The 24,765-nt window shown below is 39.6% G+C and overlaps 2 protein-coding genes across 3 annotated transcripts in view; one reads left to right on the forward strand and one right to left on the reverse strand.

The window, feature by feature from the left end:
• Nucleotides 1–1,681: 1,681 nt before the first annotated feature.
• The window catches only part of GRXCR1 (glutaredoxin and cysteine rich domain containing 1), a 235,068-nt gene continuing 211,984 nt past the window's right edge, over nucleotides 1,682–24,765 (reverse strand). Inside the window, exons 3-4 of one of the 2 annotated variants that reach the window (XM_015084776.3) lie at nucleotides 12,910–12,975; nucleotides 1,682–2,367 (exon numbers count right to left, since the gene is read on the reverse strand). In XM_015084776.3, the coding sequence (XP_014940262.2) occupies nucleotides 2,188–2,367; nucleotides 12,910–12,975 (246 nt within the window). In that variant the 3' untranslated portion in view covers nucleotides 1,682–2,187. The remainder of the gene's footprint in view (nucleotides 2,368–12,909; nucleotides 12,976–24,765) is intronic. The other variant, XR_008296337.1, reaches the window with a different exon arrangement.
• LOC106986612 (putative tripartite motif-containing protein 61) lies at nucleotides 14,329–15,001 on the forward strand. The gene is given in 3 exon segments (XM_027056252.2): nucleotides 14,329–14,563; nucleotides 14,565–14,816; nucleotides 14,818–15,001. Coding segments are annotated over 3 exon segments (513 nt in total). The 5' UTR covers nucleotides 14,329–14,486.

A 24,765-nucleotide genomic window follows, 5' to 3' on the forward strand; every position in this document is an offset into this window, starting at 1 on the left:
TATAGCCTTTTATAATAAACTGGTCATCTAGCACATAAGATGTCTCTTTGAGTTCTCTAATCAATCCCAGGTTGGGGGTCATTGAAACCTCATATCTCTAGCTGATTGGTTAGAAGTGCTGGTGACAACCTCGATTTTTTGGCAGACATCTGAAGTGGTAATGGGAAGGCTGTCCTGTGGGACTGAGCCTTTAACCTGTGGGATCTGACATTTTCTCCCGATTAGACAGTGTCAGAATTGAGTTGAAATATAGGATGCCCAGCTGGTGTCAGAGAATTGCTTGGTGGTGTGGGGAAAACCCCCATACATTGCAACTGGTCCCAGTATATTACTCTGCGTAGGTAGGTTGGGAATCTGGCAAGGAATTAAGTGGAATTAAAGAACAGATTTGGGGGCGCCCCTCTCCTTGGTCCTCTCATTTCTTAGAAATTTCTTCTCAATTCCAGGCATCCTGGAGGTCCAAATGTCAACATTTATTTCTTTAATCCAGTAAGTTTGCACTTTCTTTATGAGCTATATCCTGTGCAAACTGGAAAGTGTTCTCAGAGGATAAGCTGGATAAATGTAGGTTCATTTTGTTTGTTTCCCTTCTTCCAGCGATTGAATTCTTTCCAGTTCCTTTCTGGTTTTTGTTGTTTTCCAATGCCTTCAACAGTTGTTTATTTTTCATTATTTCGTTCCAAATAAATGTGTTCTTAGTAGGAGGCTTCGTCTGCTATAAACTGTTCCACTGTTACCAATTATAATTCCCCATATTGGATTTCTTACAATTCCTCAAACACACAACTTTTTTCTGACCTCTGGGACTCCACATATGCTATTCCTTTACTTGAAGCACAATCCCCCTTGCTCTTTGGCTAACTTGTTTCTGATTACCCTTCATGCATGAGTTTAAACATCAGTTGCTCAACAAAGTCGTTTCTTTCCATTTCTAACTCACCTAAGTTGGTCCATCTGCTATAATTCCCAGAGTACACTAGATCATTTGTGGTCTAAGACTATCCTGTTTACAGTTATTTGTTTAATACTTCCTTCCTTCTTAGAGTATACACTGCATGAAACCAAAACCATACCCTATACTGTGCCTCACTGATTAGTAAGTACTCAGTAAAAGTTTGTATCTTTTTACAATACTGAGGTGTAAAATGTTTTGATTACCTTTTCACAAATATTGAGAATGTGGTTTATTAAGGTCAATCATAAGAGAATCCGTCAGAATACAGACGCATGTACTGGGGTGTCCAATATTTATAACATAATTTCTTTTTGTCCAATTTACCAACATTGCCTATGTGTTCAAACAGTCGCAGCTTTTTGTTTTTTATTATTTTTAAAAAATGTCTAATGTTTACTTATTTTTGAGACAGAGTGTGCACGGAGGAGGAGCAGAGAGGGAGGGAGACACAGAATCCAAAGCAGGCTCTAGGCTCTGAGCTGTCAGCAAAGAAAGAGCCTAACATAGGGCTCAAACTCACAAACCACAAGATCGTGACCTCAGCCAAAGTCAGATGCTTAACCAGTTGAGCCACCCAGGCACCCCTGACAACAGCACCTTTTTAAAGGGTTTTCAGTGACAATAGCACAAAGCAAATGTTACAAAACTAAATCCAGATAAGTCTTCTGGCAACTTTTACATCATCACCAAGAAATCCACCTGATAACATTAGTGATTTGTCACTAATGTTATCATCTTTAAGACTATTTTACAGCTTTAAAAAATTCTAAGTATAAATATGACCATATTTTTTTCCACTGTCCAGAGCTCTTTTCTTCTCTGTAGCTGAGACACACAGAAATGAGTTATGCATCTAGGGAGTTGGAGTAACTCTTTCTAGACAAAAGGGTGACATTGCAATTGGCACTATTACATACAGTGAGTCTTTTCTTTAGAAACTCAAACACGTTTAACAAATCAGAGTTTGCATATCCTGAAAGGGTACTGGGTACTCCACTAATTTCAATGAGAAGCCAGGGTCTAGCAAAGGGCATGGCAAATCGTTGTTAAACAAACGTTTATTTCACGAGTCAATGAAAATGGCCACAGCAAAAATTGAAAACAAAGGCAATTATACTAAACAAAGTTTATTGATTAACTCATAAACATGACAGTTAAAAATAAAAACACGTATAAACCATATGATTGACTTTAGTTAATAAAACGAGGCTCTCCCTGGGTGAGATCTCCGGCTAACCAGCACAGCTCTTACAGCGTTGAAGGCCGTTCTCGTTGCAAGCAGTGCACTTCAAAGCTTTGAAAGAGTCTGTAAAGCAGTTTCGAAACACTGACATCTTGCTCCCATGGCACACGGAGCACGGAAGAAAGCCAAAGCCTCCACAGGAGGGACACTCCTGTGGATGCTGCACTCTCTGTAGAGGGCGGCAGGGGGACAAGAGAGGACAGAAAAGGCGTTACCATGAACAATTCAACCAGCCTTCCTGTCTGCCTGCATTGTGGATGGTCGTAAAACAATGCTGGCTGTGGACTTGAAATCACCTACCATGTATGCAGAGACCCAGGGGGAAAGCTAGCTGAAGTTTTCTTTAATACCCCATTGATGGCCATCAATAGCATAACCTTGTTTTGTGAAGACTGGTACATTTTAGGTTAAAGGGTCCAGATCTCAGGAGATCTATCATATGAAAACACATATTTACAAACCAAACAATTCAGGAAATGGTTATTTTCATTAGAGGGAAGTACTGTAACTTTCCCTTGAGTACCTCTTAACGGTTTAATACCTTTGTTTACAGAACAGTGTCACTAATAGTGAGTCTGGAAAATCAAAACACTAAAAGCTGAGTGTGAAAGAGCCACTATCAACTGGAGATTTATCGTTACATTGCACATTTGAATAATGCTTTGTTTTTTTAAAAGCACTTTCAAATGCATTATTGTATAGAATCGTCCCTCATGCCATCCTTTACACATACAGACACCTTCGACTGTAAAGCAGATATTCAGGCATCTTTATCCTTATTTTATATTTAAGGAAATAGGCATAGAAATCTTAAGGTATTTATCCAAGTCCATAAAACGCCCCACAATGGCTATCTGCCTTTCTACCTCAAGTAAAGATAAAATACTCTCCTACTAAAATGAAAGTAACCATGCATTGTATTGAGGATAATATTTTGAAAATTATTCACACACATTTCTATTTCCTTCTTTGAGCACATATCCTTTGCCAGAGTTCATTAGTGGTATCCATCAGCAGTGGGGAGATTAGGAGCCATTACAGAATGAAGACGAGGTGAAAAGTGAATTAATACCAAGCTTCTGACTTGCAAAATAGGAGTTTGCAGCAATATTTGAAAGCTTGGCTTTGTGAAGAGAATAATTGCTAAAATAAAACTGGGAAATGTGAATCAATACACACACACACACACAGGCAGAAACACACTCAAACGTGGTTTATATACACAGACATATGGCTGTTCGCTGGAGATTCACAACTGCACATACTAAAGTCTCCAAAGCAGCCAAATGAAAAGGAACCTGATTAACTGGGTTTAACCCACCGTTTCCCCAGCACTTACAGCTATGATAACTCTTTTCCCAGGAAACAACCATAATTCTCTCACAATTAGTACTTTATGGAATGTGCTTCGGGAAATAAACATTAAGGACATGATTGCTTCAAAATTTATGCCCCCACTTTTCAGATATGCACTTTTTGTATATAGCAAAGTTCACCTGCAATTATAGTTTGACTTAGCTATTATGTCAAGATGGCAAAATCCACATAATACCTCATTTTTAGCGGCACAGAATTACTTGATGGAAAGTAGTGGTTGGCAAACCGGATGACACAAAGAGGGAACTTTATCAAGACTACAGGTTCAAAACTCTTCCAAAAAGTTAGATTGAGTGTGTGTAGCAATTAGTTACTGTGTAAGCGGGTTTTTGTCATTTCTTTGTGCAAGTATTGACCAAAACATGGTATAGTGAATTTACAATTTTACATAATATTAAAATGTCTTTAGAAAATAAATTGAATAAAACCAAACCCAGTGGTGGAAAAAGAGGGTAGTTTAAAAGCAAATTATAAGGAAAAAAAATGTAATAAAAGCAAATTATAATATAATTAGTAAATAATGGTTTTCTTATCAAATTTAAAAACTATGATAAAATAGATAGATTCTTGACATTCACGAGAGCTGTGCCAGAAGTTTATATTAAAAATACATAATTACTTGTGGGTCACCTGGGTGGTTCAGTCAGTTAAGCATCCAACTCTTGATTTCAGCTCAGGTCATACCCTCATGGTTGTAAGATCAAGCTCCGTGTCAGGCTCTGTGCTGGGTATAAAGCCTGCTTAAGATTCTCTCTCTCCTTCTCTCTCTGCCCCTCCCTCCCATTTATGTACACAGGTGCTCTCACTCTTTCTCAAAAAAATTATATATATATATATATATATATATACACACACACACACACACACACACACACACACACACACGCACACACACACACATACAATGACCTACTGATCAGAACAGATATTGGGCTGGCCTAGGTCCTGGAGAAAGGACCTTTAGGGCCCCTGACTCTGGGACTTCACCCATTAGTGCCAGATTATAACTAGATCTGGGTTTCAGGTAGAATAGTATCATCAAATTTTGCAATTAAAAATACAAGATGCCTGGTTAATTTGAATTTCAGAGAGACTACAAATAAATTTTCGTATACGTATGTCCCCAACATTGCATGAGACATACAAAAACTAAAAATTATTTCTCATTTATCTGAGAATTAGATGTAAGTGGGCAGTCCATATGTAGTATGGCATCCCTCATAGAGAAGTTGCTGACAGGAAAGGTATGAAATGCTCAGTTGTCTTGGGAAAGCAGCTGATGTCTTGGAGCACAGGGTTGGAAAGATTCTGAAGGCATTTCCATTCTCAGTAAAAATTAGCTGCTTCAGCCATAAACTGAGGAGAGGAAAAGATGGCATACATATTATATAGCGTCTATACCCAACTCTCACACGTGCCTGATTTCACAAACGGAGAAACAAAAACTCTTAATGACTATAAGAAATGTTTAGGTCACAGGGGAATTAGAAAATTGGAACTTGAAGAACTTTCTTCAAGAGCAAATCCCTTTGGGTGAGTACCTAGCAGTGCAATTGCGGGATCATAGGGTAGTTCTATTTTTAAGTTTTTGAGGAACCTCCATACTGTTTTCCAAAGTGGCTGCACTAGTTTGCATTCCCACCTCCTAGATATTTACCCAAAGAAAAGAAAAATACTAATTCAAAGGGATACAGGCACCCCAGTGTTTATAGCAGCATTATCTACAATAACCAAACTATAGAAACAGCCCAAGTGTCCTTCAACTGATGAATGGATAAAGATGTGGTAAATATACATACAGTGGACTATTACCCAGCCATCAAAAAGAATGAAATCTTGTCATTTGCAATGACATGGATGGAGCTAGAGGGTATTAGGCTAAGCAAAATAAGTCAGAGAAAGAAAAATGCCACATGATTTCACTCATATGTGGAATTTAAGAAATAAAACAATTGAGCAAAGGGGAAAAAAAAGAAGAGGAAGGCAAACCAAGAAACAGACTCTTAATAGAAGAGAACAAACTGATGATTACTAGAGGGGAGGTGGGTGAGGGGAAGGCTTAAACAGGTGATGGGGATTAAGGAGAGCACTCCTTGTGAGGAGCACCGGCTGTTGTTATGGAAGTGTTGAATCACTATATTGTACACATGAAACTTATACTACACTGTATGCTAACTGGAATTCAAATAAAAACTTTTAACAAAAGAGCAAATCTCATGGTCTATCCTCTTTAGTAGTAGTTTTTCACCTTTATTTACATCCATAATTGTCTCAAATAACATATTACATGGGATCCTCAAACATAAAAGAGTTGAATGATAAATGCTGTGACCGAGGCAGAAGTGGGGGTGGCTCTGAGCGGGTCTTGAGCTCTCACTGCTCCATTAGCCTCCAGGTATCTCATTCCCGATACACCATCCAGTACAATCTACTCCATTTGTTCTTCTAAAAAAAATAAATAATTCAGTCATCCCTAGCTATCTCCTTCAGAGAGCACTTTTGTTATAATGTTATAGTTTTGTTAGTCTGCGGTTCCAATTTAAAGAGTTCCAACAACAAGAAAAAAACTGGCTTGTATTAAATGTATCAGATGCAGGTAAGTAGATGGTTGTGCCCCCAGTACAGGTGTTAAAGGGGCTAGAAAATTGCCCCAAACATGGACAACATTCTAGGAAGGAGGAAGGAGGAACTGAGGTTAACAACAGTCATTATTAAAAGCAACAAAACAGACTTCCACTTTCAATGAAGAAGTCCACTGCAGAAACACTGAATTTCAAGCAACTAGCTCTTTAGTGCCCAGTTGCCCAGCAAAGTGAGAAACCATGCAGCCCTGGGTGAGAACAGCACACAGAGCACTGAGTTCACAGAATGGCCCTCCTTTGAATAGTGGTTTGGGTGGAAGCACGTCCCTTTGGGGTGGAATTCAAGAAAAAAAAAAAGGAGTGAGAAATCATCCTCTCTTTTTACCTCTTTCTGTTCTTATACACTTGGTGAGAGACTTTAAAAAAAGACTCAGAGGGTGAGACACTTTCATTTATTCATTCATTCCACAAATATTGAGTGTCTACTTGCCAGGCACTGTGGAAGGCACTGGGGATAAAGCAGTGAGGCCAGACACATCCCTGTTCACTTCATAGTAGCCCTCAGCCCTACCCTTAGCTTTGAATGGGTCCACGCCATACTGTGGTCATCGGAATTAAAACACACAAGAACTCCAGAGTCTCTCACAAAGGATCGACAGGATGAGGACGAAAGGGTAGAGCTCATGAATGATGGTCAAATGGATTTCCTTTGTAGCACAAACTCAAATTCAGAAATATAAAGAGATTTTCCTATTATCTAAAATAGAAGGAGGATGCTAATATCAAGGGCTTTCACTATCTTCCTGGAGATTAGGAAATGGATGCACTTATTATTTTTAACCTCAGATTTACCTATTCCTGTTCTAGTAGAACTTGAAAGTCTCTTAAGTATTCCACTAAAGAGGAAGTAATTTACCTGATTTTCTGTAACCATAAATCTCATCATCCAGATTGTCTATGAAGCAAATTTATCGATATAACAAATTGTCAAAGAGGGCACACTTTGCATATAATCATCTCTGGATGATTTACCTCTGTCTATGTATTTTGTTTTAAACTACATTCAACAATTTAATTCAGAAAATGCTTGTTAAGTGCCTGCTAAACACCTCTGTCTGATCAAGCTGCTAATAAACACAATCTTTCCTGATGATCAGAGTTTCCAGCGTCCGTAATTTGCAGCCTTGAGAAAGAAGCCCCTGAACTAACTGTCGACACAGGGAAAGTTGTGGTTTATAATCTTAAATTCATTAGCCTAAATATAGGAGTCTGATTTTTGAACTCAGTGTGCTGGACTGCCATAAGCCTACTTAAAAAGATGTTCAGATTTCAGAGAGAGGCAGACAGAGTACATTGCCTGATTTCCCAGGTGAGTCAGTGGTCTCTGATGCTTCTATGAATATGCCGTGGCCACCCCGCCCTCCCCCCCCCCCCCGGCACTGGGAGGGTCACCATCCAGAACTGTGCTTCTCCAGGGAGGGTTAAGACAGTGTCTGATAGCACCAACGTCCTGCAAAAGTAGCCTGTGCCATCCTAGCATCCTCCGTGTGTAGCTGAAAACCTTGTGTTCTTCGCGAACAATGAATAAGTAATCACCAGCCCTCAGGGGAGAGTCAGATTTTACAAGAAAAAAAGGACACGAAATGGGCATATTTTGGCAATCTCATTAGAAATGACAAGAATGTTTGTTCATAACTTTAAAAAAAAATAGCAAGGCAAGAGCTTACTTGGAGCTTCTCTACCATCTGCAATCTTTAATTCAGTATCTGCCATAACCAGGTGTTTGCTAATACATCTCAAGGCTCCCCGGGCTTCCTCTGTGTGAACACCAGCAGGATCAGCTATCCATCATGGTTATTGTTTTAGGGGAATCGTAGACACTTCTTTGCTTCTAATCTCCAGCTTGCTTATTAATATAAATAAATAAATAAATAAATAAATAAATAAATAAATAAATATTACTAAAATGGTGTTTTCATTTCATCCTTTGACTCAAGCATTATCTTACATAAAATAATTATTTTTCTCTTCCTTTTCATCAGCTCACTGCTTTGCCTTTTCAAAAAAGGAACCTTGGATGAAAGAGGATTCATTCATCTTTTCACTTAACAAATATTTGTTGTCTGTTATTTGCCAATCCCTGTTCTAGGCACTAAAGGTACAGAATAGAACAAAAGAGACAAGGATCTTGTGTCCACATGGAGCTCACACTATATTGGCTCACACTATATATTAGGAGCTCACACTATATATATGAGGAGCTCACACTATATACCCTGCAAATTCTGTCTCAGGAACAGAATCCTCCCAGGTGCACCTAGCTCCACTGAACCCAAGTATCCACACTAGCTATTGTTATATTTCACTTGCTTCTGCTGGCTTTAGCCATATCCTCATGTTTAAATCCACTGACAATTTTCATCAATGAATCAGGCCCACTTGACTTCCCAGAGCAATGTTCACTTGGGCTGGATGTATGCTAAGATGCTTCGACTTGGAAATTTGAAATTATTTGTTGACTCCATTTCTGATGGCCCAACCATAACTGCTACCTCTCTTTCTTCACCATCATTTGGAATAACTGTTAAAAACTGGGACTTGAATTATGAGGACCAGGATAGTCATCATCTACCATGTAGTACGAACTAACAGCAAACTAGAACTTGGCAAGATCTGTCTGGTTTCTCTCTAAAGTTATCACCAATTTACCCATCTTTCAGGATGGCCTCCCCTCTAGTTTCAGAGTCCAGTGTTAAAACCTCGTCTGTTCCCTGGACCTCATACTCTGTCTACCTCACAGCAAACTTCTCACTTGAGCTTTGGGTCCTACCACATATGGTCAGATTTCCCAGACAACTACATGCCACTTAATTTGAGAGTCATGGAAGCATAGATTCATGCTTACGACCATGGGTTTTTAAGTCAGGGTGATTATAATCATGAATCAAACACTGTCTGTAAGGTCTTCAGAAAGTGATTTAATCTCTGTGCCTCCATTTCCTGGTTAGTAAAAAGGGGATAATAATAGAAACTGACCTGCAGAGTTGTTGTGACGTTTCAATGACTTAATACATACAAAACATCAAGAATGTTACTTGCTACATAGTAAAGACTCCAATGTTTCCAACTTCATGAATATTTAACTCCTACTCCACTGCCAAAAGTCAACTTGAAGAATGGGATGGGTTTAGACTGGAATTTTGCATCCCTTATCCACTTTTCCTGGCTCTTCCAACTGCCTCTCTTGAGGGTCAATATCTTTACCTAGGCTAGTGTGCCTTAAGCCCTAGCTCCTCTCACAGGCAAATTAGGGCTTTCTTTGGATGGCTACAATTTCTCTACCAGTTTTGTTACATGGGAAAAGCAGCCCAACAGAGTTATAACACCTTACAGCTCCTACAACAGCAGAAGTCAGTACCATACAATTCTTGTCAACATCATGAATAGTCTTAAATGTCTGCACCTTATTTATGCCATCTGTAGAATGGAGACAGATTTGATGAAGAGAACAAAATCTTCTTTCCAAAATTCTTTGAGCTGAGAGACAGAGGTTATGTTACATAGCATGATGGTGTTCACCAAGTTGCAGAATTAAGGGATTGTAAAAAATTAAGGGAATAAAAGTCCATGAAGAGCTAAGCCGATCATCAATCTTTAAAAAGAGTAATGAGAGAGATTTACCCTATATGACTCTAAAAGATGCTGTTAAGCCACAGAAATAAAAACAGGATGATATTGCTACAATAAGGCTGGCAAAGGAACTCAGTAGAGAGTGAAACCAAGACCCAAGTACACATGGGGATTTATTATGATATAAAATTGGCACAACAGAGCAATAAAAAAAAATAGTAGATTATTTGGTAGCTGGTTTGGGGAAGCTATCTCATCATAAATAAGAAAATGCAAGTGCATTCTGTATGAAGTAAAGACCTAGGTATGAAAAATTATAAAGTTAATAGAAGGGAATGCAGGATAATATCTATGTAACGTTAAGATAAAAGACTACTTCGTTATGAGGAAGCATGATCAATTTGATTATATCAGAGGATTTCTGTTGGGTGACGGACATCATGAAAGAAACTGAAAAAAGGAAAGGAAACATTGACAATGACTAAAACAAAGAAAAAATATATTTAGAACGTAGAAGATTCTTCCAAAACTCAACCAAGGAAAAAAAAAGATAATTCCAAGACTTTTACAGGGAAGGTATAAGAATACACAGTTTACATAAGAAATTTAAAATGTTTTTAATGTTTATTTATATGAGAGAAAGAGAGAGAGAGAGAGAGAGAGAGAGAGAGAGAGAGAGAGAGAGTGCAAGGTGGGGGAGGGGCAGAGAGAGGGAGACAGAATCTGAAGTAGGCTCCAGGCTCTGAGCTGTCAATATGGACCCCAACATGGGGCTGGAACTCATGAATTGGGAGATCATGACCTGAGCTGAAGTCAGACGCTTAACTGACTGAACCACCCAGGTGCCCCAAGAAATTTAAAATTTAACAAGCATACAATGGGACACTCAAACTCAGTGTTAATCAGAAAAATGTAAATTAAAACAATAAGGCAATATATCTTCACACCTACTACCTTAGCAAAAACTAGAAAACAGTAAATTAGAGAACAATGTAAAATATTGTCAAGAATCGTTGGGGGGGAAGAACGTGGGAACACCTAAAAACGTCTTTCCCTACAACAGGGAGTATTTGAAAGGTGCAACCAGTCCAGAGAGCCATCTACTTGGAAAATTAAGTGTATGCGTAAGCAATTTCTACTCCCAGAGAAATCCATAAGGAACATGTTCAAGGTTGTTCCTGGAAGCAGTGTTTGAGGAGGGTACTGAATGACATCTGGGTATCCATCAATGGAAAAGCAGGTAGATAAAAAATAGTGGGTAGGCACCACAGAGCTGCACTGTCCAAAACAGGAGCCACTAGCCACATTTGGCTACTTAAATTTAATTTTAAATCAAATAAAGTTAAATAAAATTAAAATTTCAGTTTCTCAGTCACACTAGCCATATTACTTGCTCTAACAGTGACTATAAAGTGCTCGATAGCCACATACAGCCCATGGTTACCACTTTGGACAATACAGATATGTTTCCATCATGGAGTAGTTAGAAGAAATGTATTAAATGTTCACATAGCAATATACATGGTCCTTAAAAACAGTGCCTAGTAAAGACAATTTGCAACAAAATAAAAAATATTTTATTTGTGTAAAATATTACACAACAAAAATGCAATGCTATATTACATAACAGCATGACATAAATTTAAAATGCAGAAAACAATAATGCACATTAACCACATTAAATCATTTAAATAAAAGATATGCATTAACCTAAACTCATGGTTTCAGGGGGTTGGAGTCGAGTATACGGACAAAAAGAAAGAAATAAGTCCTTTCACACAGATTTTCAAGCTGAGAGGAGTTGCTGACTAGATAGTCCACGCCCTCACTGTGTTTGTCCTTCTGGAAGAAATCACAATATTGGGGCGCCTGGGTGGCTCAGTCGGTTGAGCGTCCGACCTCGGCTCAGGTCATGATCTCACGGTTCGTGAGTTCAAGCCCTGCGTCGGGCTCTGTGCTGACAGCTCGGAGCCTGGAGCCTGCTTCAGATTCTGTGTCTCCCTCTCTCTTCCCCGCTTATGCTCTATCTCTCAAAAATGAATAAACGCTAAAAAAAATTTAAAAAAAAAGAAATCACAATAGGAATGAAACATGATTCCTAAAACCAAGGAGTCCTTGGTTCATTTGGGACACCCATCAAATACCCAAGGAAAGGTGATACACAAGTCAAAGGATTGTGGTAAGCACCCAACAGAAAGAGGGTTATAAAAATTCCAAGGTGCCAGAGACCAGGAATGATCTGGGGAAGAAAGGATACTATAAGATGGGCCTTGAAGATGGTGTAAGTAAATGAGGACCTGGAATAAGAGCATTCTAGGCAGACAAAACAGCTTGCACAAAGGAATGGTAGGAAGAAGCCACAGAGAGTTGTCTCTTGCAACTAAAGAACAAAAAGTGGTAGAGAATCAGAGGTGAGGTCAGTGGAGGAGACTAGACCAAGAAGAGCTGGCAGGGCTTATAGATACTGGGTGCCCATATTGCCTAATTCACCTGGGAATGTCCTGGTTCATGTGTGCTGTCCCAGAGAAATCGTTAACATACCCTCTTTACTCTCAAAGTGTCCCAGTTTGGGCCAGAAAAGATATGACTTTCCTACCTATGGAGAGAAACAGGCTGATGATATAGTTTAGCAGAGGACTTTCTGGTTCCATATTGATTTGATACATTACACATTTGAACATGCGTTTCTCTGATGCTACGATTGTAAGTATTGGAACAAAATTAAAGTGTGCACTTTAGGAGAAATAATTTTTCTGAAATCTTCAGAAATGATAAGCTTGTCCGTGGGAAAGATAATTTAAATGAAAAATTGTAAACGTGCTTCAAGACAATTGCCTGATTCTGAAACACCTCATCAACAGCTCTATTACAGAGAATTAGGCTCTAATAAAGCTGACTGGGATTCTCACCTAATACTATGAGGTAGGGAGAAGCTAACACTAAAGTCACTCTAGCCGGAGCAAACCTAATGGCAGGTGATACCAAATGAAAACTGCCACACGTGTCCCATTACATATTTGGAAGAACATGGGGAGAAAAATTCAATTAGGAAAACTCAATCACACTCAGAATGTGTTTTAACATTTTGATTACTAAAAATAAGTTGCTAAAAGCACAATTACCTCAATTTTGGTTAAGAGGTCTTGCAGCTCTCCTGATTCATTCATTGACAAAATTTTCTCAGCACCCTATTAACAAGAAAGGGTGGGGTGGGGGAAGAAAATCCATTTTGTTAGTATTGGAGAAAACAAAGTTCTAGCCAGGAGAGCTTAACCCACAAGATATTGAACACCATTCTTCCCTCGTAAGTAAACTTACAACCAGGAGGCCAAAGAAGGGAGGAAATTTCTTTTTTCCTCCATATGTTCTCCCATTTAGTAAGGCTTAGTGGGAGCAAGAAGACGACTGCCAGCAGAAGGTGAGAGCTGGGAATCCCACAAATGTCAGATGATGTCCAGATATGGAAGGTTCCAGCACACCCTTCAGAGTTGTTCAGAGAGCCTGAAGGCAGCTCTGCCATCTGGGAAAGGAAACCATTGAGCAAACTCCCAGCCTGGGCTGTCTCCACCCCATTCCCAGTGGTGTTGACACGACCCTTCCTTCACGTGTAGAGATAGCGGCAGCTAATAATACTAATAAAATTAATAACCACTGACACCCATTAAGCACACATTATGAGCTGGGCACCCAACATCATCTAATTTGAAGTGGTAGGCTCTATTAATAGCACAAAGTGAGCCTCAGTGAGATTAAATAACAATGCCAAGGCCACCCCGAAAGGAAGCAGAATGGGAATCTGAACACAAGCAGGGAACTCACTCCAGAGCCATTGTTTTTAACTTCTAAAACTTTACTATGAAAATGAGAATGGGGGCAATGTATGCACTTTCCAAACAAATCATAGTGTTTCTTCTAACTACCTGATTTTCCTTCCCCTTCCAGCCTCTTCTTACATTCTCCTGCTCGATTTTCCTTTCCTCGATAAGGAAGGAAATTATTTCTGATCAAAGGCAGAGCCCATGTGTGCCTTGTTCACAACATCTCCCTGGCACGGAATAACAGTCGTTGGCACAGAATAGGTGTTGAATCAGTTTTTGATTGATCAACAAAACGGGGAGAAATAGCACCACACAATAAATACTTCTTGGGTTCCTATTTGTGCTGGACAGGATGGAAAACAAAAACTCACTTAAGATATTTAAAATGTCCTGGTTCATAAGGAGGTCACTATAGACTTTTATGTAAACATGCAACAAAGTAAACCACAATGCAGAATGGGAAATAGGTGTTGGAACCAGGCTCTGGGGCCACAGCAGGCTCTGGCCAGAGAGGGGCTCAGCCATTTGCTCCAGGAAAGATTCCTAGTCTTGGACCTAAAGCTACTTTCTTGAACAGGAAAGTCATTAAGTCTGACTTCACACCATTGAGTGGAAAAAACAGCAGCCCAGCTAATCTGTTCTAGGGTGTAATCCACTCCAGCCTGTGGAGTATTCTTGGCAACAGACTCTAGAGCTAAGGGGCAAAGGGATAAACAGGTTTATACAAGCTATCATCAACATGCCAATCCGGTGAAAATGAAAGCTGGTCAGTTTCCAAGGTCTGTGGGAGGATACCCATCGCTCACTGGGTCCTGAGTGCTAGCGGGCCAGGCTTTACTACAGAACAGATTACCTCATCCACCACCTTTGCTCATGGCTCAATGGAGTGTGTGACGTCCCTGGCAGGCTTCCAAATAGGGGCTAGCTGTCCCATCTGTCTGGACTACTTGAAAGACCCAGTGTGGGCATAACTTCTGTCTCTCTTGAGTCAGTCTGTCCTGGAAGGATCTAAATGAGACTTTACCCTGTCCTTTTTGCCATTATTGTTCTCCAGGAAGGAAATTCATAAGCAATCCCCAGCTGGGCAATTTGATGGAAATCGCTAAGCTACTATAAATAAGAAGAAGCCAGAGGAGGAAGAAGGAAGAGAAGCTTGTATGTGAAAAGCATAATTAAGCGTTGGCCTTCTTCTGTCAGAAGGACCAGAAAGTTTTGTCCACAGTGTAGTTTCTCCACTGATCACTGGAATCACTGCATTTGACCCAGAGAGAAGGCTGTTCCCCATCACAGGAAAAGACTGGAGAATTGCACTGAACCAGGGAAGGAGAGAGTGGAACAAATAGAAAAGGGGATAACGGTGCAAACCAGAAAATCACTGGAACTGAAGAAGAAATAAAGTGTGAGTTCAAGCCACTTATGTGGCTTCTCAAAAATGAGCAAGAGACTGTTCTTTGGCAATGACAAGATGAGGAAATGGATATTTTTTTTTAATTTTTTTTTTAACGTTTATTTATTTTTGAGACAGAGAAGACAGAGCATGAACGGGGGAGGGGCAGAGAGAGAGAGACACAGAATCTGAAACAGGCTCCAGGCTCTGAGCTGTCAGCACAGAGCCCGACGCGGGGCTCGAACTCATGGACCGTGAGATCATGACCTGAGCCGAAGTCGGCCGCTCAACCGACTGAGCCACCCAGGCGCCCCAAGATGGGGAAATGGATATTTTAATGAAACGAAATGAAAACCTAACATTTTAAAAGCATCTTTCCACATTAAAACATCTATTAAAGGAGATAGAGGGAAGATATGCAAGGTGAAAACTGGAATTACTGACAGACGTTAAAACTATCTACCATAGATATAAAACCTTAAAGTCCCCTGAACCTTTTTCATGACAATTAAAGGAATATGGTAAGAAGGAGAAGCAGGTGGAGGAGGAGGAGGAGGAGGAGGAGGAGGAGGAGGAGGAGAAGGGGAGGAGGAGGAGGAGGAGGAGGAAGAAGAAGAAGAAGAAGAGGAAGAGGAAGAAGAAGAAGAAGAAGAAGAAGAAGAAGAAGAAGAAGAAGGGGAGGAGGAAGAAGAAGAAGGGGAGGAGGAGGAGGAGGAAGAAGAAGAAAAATAAGGAGGGGGCGGGGAGGGGAGAGGGAGGGGGAGGAAGAAAAGAAGTGTCAAATGGGTGATGCCGAAAAGGGCAACTAGGAAATCATAACATGGGGGAAACGGATCTGCTTATTGACGGCAGAGAAGGCTTTCTGAGCTTGGCAGAATTTGATCTGGACCTTGAAGCTTAGGGGAGGTTTCTAAGATGAGGTAGGCAATTTTTGTAGTGATGTATAGGAGCCTTTAGTTCTGGGTTTTACTTTACTTCAGTTTATCTCATAAAATTCATGTCACCTTAATCACCATCAGAAATGTCAACTTGATATATTAAAAAGCACTAGGAATTAACACACAGGGCTACAGAGGATATACGTAACTGTACAAGGCAGGTTATATTCTTTAGTTTGTGGGTGGTTTGGCCAGGAGGACAGAAGAGACATACCTAAAGCAAGACCCAAAGTGATGGAAGCACCAAACAAAACATTAAACTCTAAAATGTAGGAATAACTGGTAATATTTTACTTTTGCTGCATTCTATTTCTTTTAAGAGTCAGCCACGCTAAAATGGGAAAAGCCCCTGGGGACTCTGGTCCACCAACTAAAGCAGCAAGGGAATAGATCATTTTTCTACAATGAAAGAAAATGCACCACATGACCCCAAGCAAAACGAATGCACCAGAGAAGCTATCAGGCATCTGCTTTCCAGCTCTTTTCTTCTCTCAGCTGTCAGCGTTCCTTAGCCAGTTGTTTAGAATCCGATGCAGAGACCAGGAAAGGCCTTTCTAATTACCCATCAATACATGAAATTTGCCCTGCCTCAGCCAAATAATTCCAGCACCATCAACACGACAAGAGTAGATTCTACATTTCAATAGAAACACAGGCTTTGCTCACATTAAGCAACGTACCCAAACTCTGTTCAAGACACACCTGGGGTCTGGTACACAGGTGGCATACCAAGTGCCGAAGGTGGAGAAAATTCTCTGGAACAGAGACCTGAGAGCTGAGTACTTGCTCCCTCTCTCAACTGCTGCTACTCAATATAACATCCACCCACAACTCCACCTGGCCCGCCCCCAGATCATTTCCTTGGAAGGAGCCCTCTGTTCTTTTGCCAAGTACTGAACAGAAACAATAGTCAAAATCCCCTGCTTCCCCACTGGGTTCCAAGTCCCCAACCTCCACCTGACCTGTCCTTGCTGAACTGAAGTGCAAGATTTTACAGGGCAAGACAAGGAAATCTCTGCCCTCTCTGCTCCTAAGCAGCAGCAGCAGCAGCAGCTGAGGCAGGATAGGGATCTCAGCCTTGCTGGCAAGTGTCAGGGAAAATGAGGTTCCTCCCATCCTGAGGCTTGGATAGCGTTCAACCTGCCCTGCGCTGCTCTGCATTTACCCAGTCCAAAGCTCTCATTCCCTGCAGCTTTCCACCACAGACATTCTAATTATTACTTGGTCTATAAAGACACTTGTGTGCCCAAAGAAGAGAGCGTATTTTTTTAAATTATTTTTTTAATGTTTATTTACTTTTGAGTCAGAGAAAGTGTGAAGCCGCAGAGAGGCAGAGAGAGAAGGAGACAGAATCTGAGGCAGGCTCCAGGCTACCAGCTGTCAGCACAGAACCCCTTGTAGGGCTCGAACCCACGAACAGCGAACAGCGAGATCATGACCTGAGCGAAAATCAGACACTTACCCAACTGAGCCACCCAAGCACTCTGAGAGCGTATTTTTTTTTAAGTATTAACATTCTTAGGGGATAATCTTTTCCCGCTTGGTATTTGGTTAAGAGTATCACATGAGTTTGTTAACTTTTACAATGTAAGTCTATTATTCAGTTCCATGCAAGTAGAAATTAATCTTTCTATTATTGGCATAGTTTGCCAAGACTTCCAGGATACCTATGGTAATATTTCTAATGCATTTTTCAATTGATTCAGAATCTTTTTTTCTGAAAATTAATTTAATCCTGAAATTAATGATACTAGTAATATGCTAGGTGCTTTACAGACATTGGCTTTTTTAATCATCAGTGCAAGATAAGCATTATTATCTCTCTTTTTTTTTTTAAAGAAGAAACTGAAGTTTGAAGAGAATAAGGAACATGCCCAGCACCTTTTAGTTAGTCAATACAAAGCCTGTTCAGATCTTGAACTCGGGTCATATTGCCTCAAAACATACATTCTTTCCATTGTTCCATGCACGCTGCCTGCTCAGTGATATAATTTATTAGTGAAAAAATGGTACAGATAGCTCCCAGTCTGAGTAACATGACAGTCTGTGTTGGGATTCACTGTTGACATGGGTCCCAAAAAAGCCAAGTGAATGAAAGCCTTCACTGCAATGACTCCAAACAGGATGAATGTGTCAGAGAAGCTAAGGAACATCTCTATTCTTTTTTTACTTCAGTCTCAGGTACTTTCGGTTATTTCAAATACATTGCATATTCCAGAAAAGGACTTAGTTCATTATAAACTCCAATATATGAAATTAGCTCTATTCTCAAATTCTTTCCCCCTTAAAATTCTGAGTAGTGAGCTGTGACATGTGAACAAGTCACTTTACTTTATATGTAACAAGCTTCCCAGAGATCAGACAGTCTACATAATCTTTTGTCACATGAATCACCAAAAAAGAGACCCACACCTTCAGGCAACAAGAACAGGTTAAGAAAAGACATCAGCCCCCTGCTGATTAGGGCTGCTGGACACTCACCCACCATTTGTGATCCATGAATGTACAAAAGTGGCCACCATACTCATTTGTACTCATGTCCATTCATTTATTTCCACATTCAACACAATTTTGAGTCTCCATTATGGATTAGGCATTGTGCTAAGTGTTTGAGATATAAACAATAAGCAAAAAAAAAAAAAAAAAAAAGGCTCCCTGTTCCTGAGAGAATGTAAAATCTTTTGGAGTAGACAGATGTTAAACAAAAGGTCATACAAATAAATGTAAACTATAACCGTCATAAATACTACAAAAGAGTTGTTGGTACAAGATGTTGTGAAAGTGTATCTAATAAGGTGCGATTAACTTAATCAACAAGATTAGGGAAAACTCCATAAAGTAATGATTAAGTTGTTATCTTTATGATCGATAGTAGGTAACTGAGTACATAGATAGAATGAAGGAAGGAAATTAATTAGAGCAATAAGGTTACCAAATATCATATGTACATGATCCTTCGTGGTCACCATTTTCTTTCATTCAAAATAAGAAAAACTATGTTCAATGAACCTGCCTATCAGATTCTGCATAGTGTTTTGGACTGGTGCCCTGGAGGAAACATAGGTAAGATACCAGGCCACAGGGTCAGTGATCTATTTTACCAATAAGATGAGGAAAAGTTTAGATTGGTATAAGCCAGCTTGGATTCACCACACTCTTCTAGATCTCTGTGAAGAGTTGTTAGGCCAAGGGTTTCCTTGACCATCATCAAAAAACGATATAAACAAATGCAGACATTTAAGTATTTTTTCTCAAGAATTACTTAAAATCACACATACAGGCGTTAGCTGCCTCCAGGCTGATATACCTCCATGCTAATACCCAGGCTCTGAGATTCCACATAGGACACAAATGTTTGGAAACTATTGACCTGAAATTTTTGAGAGGTCCAGAAGAACTAAAAATAATGTTCTCATTAACCAAAACCAAACAGAATTTTTTTTAATTTATTTTTATTTTTTTTAATTTACCTGCAAGTTAGCATATAGTACAACAATGATTTCAGGAGTAGATTCCCTAATGCCCCTTATGCATTCAGCCCCTCCCCCTTCTTACAACCCTTCCAGTAACCCTCTGTTCTCCATATTTAAGAGTCTCTTCTGTTTTGTCCCCCTCCCTGTTTTTATATTATTTTTGCTTCCCTTCCCTTGTGTTCATCTGTTCTGTGTCTTAAAGTTCTCATATGAGTGAAGTCATATATTTGTCTTTCTCTGACTAATTTCGCTTAGCATAACACACTCTAGTTCCATCCACGTTGTTGCAAATGGCAAGATTTCATTCTTTTGATTGCCAAGTAATGCTCCATTGTATATTTATACCACATCTTCTTTATCCACTCATCCATTGATGGACATTTGGGCTCTTTCCATGCTTTGGCTATTGTTGATAGTGCTGCTATAAACACTGGGGTGCATGTGCCCCTTCGAAACAGCACGCCTGTATCCCTTGGATAAATACCTAGTAGTACAATTGCTAGGTCGTAGGGTAGTTCTGTTTTTAATTTTTTGAGGAACCTCCATACTGTTTTCCAGAGTGGCTGCACCAGTTTGCATTCCCACCAGCAGTGCAAAAGAGATCCTCTTTCTCCGCATCCTCACCAACATTTGCTCTTGCCTGAGTTATTAATGTTAGCCATTCTGACAGGTATGAGGTGGTATCTCATTGTGGTTCTGATTTGTATTTCCCTGATGATGAGTGATGTTGAGCATTTTTTCATGTGTTGGTTGGCCATCTGGATGTCTTCTTTGGAGAAGTGCCCATTCATGTCTTTTGCCCATTTCTTCACTGGATTATTTGTTTTTTGGGTGTGGAGTTTGATACGTTCTTTACAGATTTTGGATACTAACCCTTTATCTGATATGTCATTTGCAAATATCTTCTCCCATTCCATCAGTTGCCTTTTAGCTTTGCTGATTGTTTCCTTCGCTGTGCAAAAGCTTTTTATTTTGATGAGGTCTCAATAGTTCATTTTTGCTTTTGTTTCCTTTGCTTCTGGAGATGTGTTGAGTAAGAAGTTGCTGCAGCCAAGATCAAAGAGGTTTTTGCCTGCTTTCTCCTTCAGGATTTTGATGGCTTCCCATCGTACATCATCCATTTTGAGTTCATTTTTGTGTATGGTGTAAGAAAGTGGTCCAGGTTCATTTTTCGCTGTCCAGTTTTCCCAGCACCACTTGCTAAAGAGACTGTCTTTATTCAATTGGATATTCTTTCCTGCTTTGTCAAAGATTAGTTGGCCATACGTTTGTGGGTTCATTTCCAGGTTCTCTATTCTGTTCCATTGATCTGAGTGTCTGTTTTTGTGCCAAATCAGATATTTTAATGTATATATACATATATGTATATTGTGTGTATGCATGTATGTTATATATTACTTAATTTTTACTTTTATTTGCATTTATTCATATACCACTTCATCTTACTAAGAAAGTTGCCTGCAATAAAAGATACATATAATGATAAAATAAAATAAAATTTGAATAAAAATTCAGGACAAAAGAAATGTCCTAAATACATTTCAAAATGATAGCTATTATTGAGACTTGAATTTATTCTAAGGCAGCTCCTCAATTCAAACAAAGTTTGTTTTAGTGTAGTATTCTAAAAATGCAATGTTTTACATAACACTTTAGATGGTCTTGCTATTATAATAAATAATACCCCTGCTTTTTCATTAACCATAAAAATATAGTCTCTAAATAAATGCCATCACAGAAGTGGCTCTTGACTCAAATAGTACAAGTTTTTTTTATCCCTCCTGCTGGCTTAAATCAGGCTCCTTTTCCCTTTTGCTTAACCACTTCCCTGCGATTTATTTCTCTCTATTTAACTGCACACCCTACATTGCTTGTTGGAGTACCTTCTAGTGACTGGGATGCAACCCAGACTCCTCAGCATGGTTGACACAAACCTCCACTATCTGGCTGCACCAACCCTTCCAGCCCTGTCCTTTAATGCTATGTACTCCTAATACTCTGAATTTCTCTCCTTCTCCTGGACATACCAGGTCCTTCCATGAGATAATATGCCTTAGCACATGCTCTGTAACTTTGCCCCAAATTTATTCTATCCTTCGCAGCCTCTCCCAGAAAACTTCTAGACATCCCTCCAAACCCAAATGAAATGCTACCTTATTGATGAAGTTTCTTTGATTTTCCCAGGCAAATATCAGTATTCCTTCCTCTGTGCTCTGAGACCACTTTGTGCCCCCTGCACTGTGAGCCCAGTGGTGATTAAAGCAACTGGGACTTCTTCAAGGACCCAGCGCTTTGCATGGTGCCCTGTAGACACTCAATAAGTATTTGCCATATTAACATCTTCAGCCATTTTGTAGTAAATACATTAGTAAATACTAAATGTAGTAAAAAATGTAGTAAAAAAAAAAAAAAAGAAAAGCATTACATTCCAAATGGCTGTTTCCCACAATGACTGCTGATTTAAAAAGGAAAGATAGGGGCACCTGGGTGACTCAGTCAGTTAAGTGTCTGACTTTGGCTCAGATCACGATCTTCACAGTTTGTGAGTTCGAACCTCACATCGGGCTCTGTGCTGACAGCTCAGAGCCTGGAGCTTGCTTCAGATTCCATGTCTCCCTCTCTCTCTGCCCCTCCCCACTTGCACTCACTCTCTCTCTGTCTCTTTCTCAAATAAATAAACATTAAAAAAAAACAAAAAGGAAAAATAAGCCAAGGCATAAATCAAAAGGCACCTTGGTGAAGGTAAATCTGCAAGCTGATGTGATTTGATGATGGACTGCCAAACACCTACAGGAGAGAGGGGTATGGAGACTGTGTGACTGCTTCCCCCTAACCATCACTTCCTTTAGCTGGGCACAGGACAGGAAATGAAGAGCAAACCATTGGAGGCTGCGCTCTCATGACGACTGGTAGGCTGGGCTGTCTGGTGCCAGCTACTAAAGGATTTTTCTGCTGTGTAATCAGGAGAGCAGATGGCAGGGCTGGCATTCAAGGACCTCAACCAACACCTAGCATGACGCCTGCCAAAGGACGTGCTCAGTAAATGTTTGTTTCTGTGGCTGCCAGACCCACCAGAACGGGAGGTTACGTCAACCCTGGAGACAGGCCACCCGAGCCCTGCTGACAACGGCAGACTTTACTTCAGGAATCGGCTTGGGATCATCTCCAGTACGTGAACCAACTCCACGGAGACCCTGGAGTTCTACACCAAACACTTAGGCCTGGAAGATGTTCAAAGCAGGTGTGGTGATATCCCTCCAGTGTCTTAAAAAAGACACAGTAAAATCTCCTCAGAAAATCTCATTCTAAAGAGCATGGTTTTCCTGTGTCCCTGGCAGGAAGAATTAACTGCAAAATTAAACTAGTTGACTTGTTTTGTGTAATTATATAATACAGACTTTTGGGTGTTGAAAAACGCCTGCCAAAGGCAGTGATTTAGGTTTTCTGTAATTAATGTTGAGCTACTTTTTTCAGTGTAGCTACAAAGAACACTTTTCTCATGGAAGCCAATCTTGATCTTTATAATAAAGACATATCATCAAAGTAGATGATCATGGGGATATATTATTCTCTTTTCTATGGCAGAAAACCATCTCTCTTGTTCTTTTATTTATTTTTTCTGGTTCCTTTAAAATTAATATTGAATCACATAAAAGTGACATCAAGTCCCTAGGGTTTTTTTTTTTAATTTTTTTTAACGTTTATTTATTATTGAGAGACAAAGAGACACAGAGCGAAAGCAGGGCAGGGGTAGAGAGAAGGGGAGACACAGAATCTGAAACAGGCTCCAGGCTCTGAGCTGTCAGCACAGAGCCCGATGCGATGCGGGGCTCGAACTCACAAACCATGAGATCATGACCTGAGCTGAAGTCAGATGCTTGAACAACTGAGCCACACAGGCTCCCCAGGAAGCTGAGTCTTTATTTACATTATTTGTCCAAGTTAAATTAATTTGTAAATGGGGGCACTAGGATTTAATCTGGAATTGTATTCAGAAAACCTTTGGCTGGGGTGCCTGGGTGGCTCCGTTGGTTAAGCATCCAACTTTTGATTTTGGCTCAGGCAATGATCGCACGATTCATGAGTTCAAATTCCACGATTTGTGAGTTCCAATGAACTCACAATTCATGAGTTCAAGCACAGAGCCTGCTTGGGATTCTCTCTCTCTCTCTCTCTCTCTCTCTCTTTCTCACAGAGATCTCACAGAGATCTCTCACAGAGATTCTGTGTCTCCCTCTCTTTCTGCCCCTCCCCAGCTCATGCTCTCTCTCTCTCCCAAAAATAAACATTTAAAACAAATTTAAAAAAAAGACTCAGTTTCCTTATTTGTAAATTGGGTATAATTATGTTTATAATGTTGTTGTAGAGATTACATGAGATATATAAGTCTACAACACTGTATGGCATATATTAGGAATTCAATAAATAGTATTTGTTTATTTATTGTTGTTGTTGTTGTTGAACTCTGAGAAAATTTGTAATTTAGGATCAATTTTGAGCATACAAACATTTCCTGTCTAGAGTCAATAAATAATTTTTAGAAAAGGAGGTCAATAAGAGTATTATATTGCTTTCAGATGATGCCACCATAAAGCAAAGAGAATGTAATAAAAAGGGAGGTAGAGGATCATACAAAATATTGGGATTAAAATCTCAATTTTGTGATTAAAAAAGAAAGGTGGTATGAAATTTGAGGACTTTCTAGCTACATTGTAGACATGCTAAAATACTATGAGAGATTTAACTAGCTTTCAGCCAAGGTTCTTCGGAAAGTCAGAAACTGAGGACAGTTAGTGAACAATATTACTGAAGACGAGTCGATTATTTTTCTTGGGTAACACAGAATTTAATCACTCAGCAGGAAAAATATATGAGGAAGATTCATGTGGTGAGCGTAGTTGAGAAATATAATTAGTTGATCCAAATGTCAATTATAACTCCATTAATAGGAGGGAGATCCTACTTAAATAGGCCTAAATCCCAAATGGGATCCAAGGATATCTAGACATGGACAGGCTATGGAAGAATCATCACTGCAGCTTAGATGGTCAATAAAAATTACCTTATCTTTAGTATTATGATCTTAGTAAAATTATCACTCCTACCTAGTTGCTACTAGAAAGACTTTTCTATAGTGTACTGAAGTTTATGGTCATGAAATGAAGCAGATTACCCATTTTTATAAGGTACTATAATGTTAAAGAGTCATCAGTTGTCTAATAATTGTTGTTTTTTAAGCTCATGAGAATAACCCAATGCATCTTCCAAGATCCCAGCAGGAAACTTGGATGCCCTAAGACTTTAATTGAGGAGCATTTAATGAAAGGATAATCTACAGAAGTGTGGACAACAGTAAATAAAC

The sequence above is a fragment of the Acinonyx jubatus genome, chromosome B1 (genome assembly GCF_027475565.1).
Source record: "Acinonyx jubatus isolate Ajub_Pintada_27869175 chromosome B1, VMU_Ajub_asm_v1.0, whole genome shotgun sequence".
Classification (NCBI taxonomy): domain Eukaryota; kingdom Metazoa; phylum Chordata; class Mammalia; order Carnivora; family Felidae; genus Acinonyx; species Acinonyx jubatus.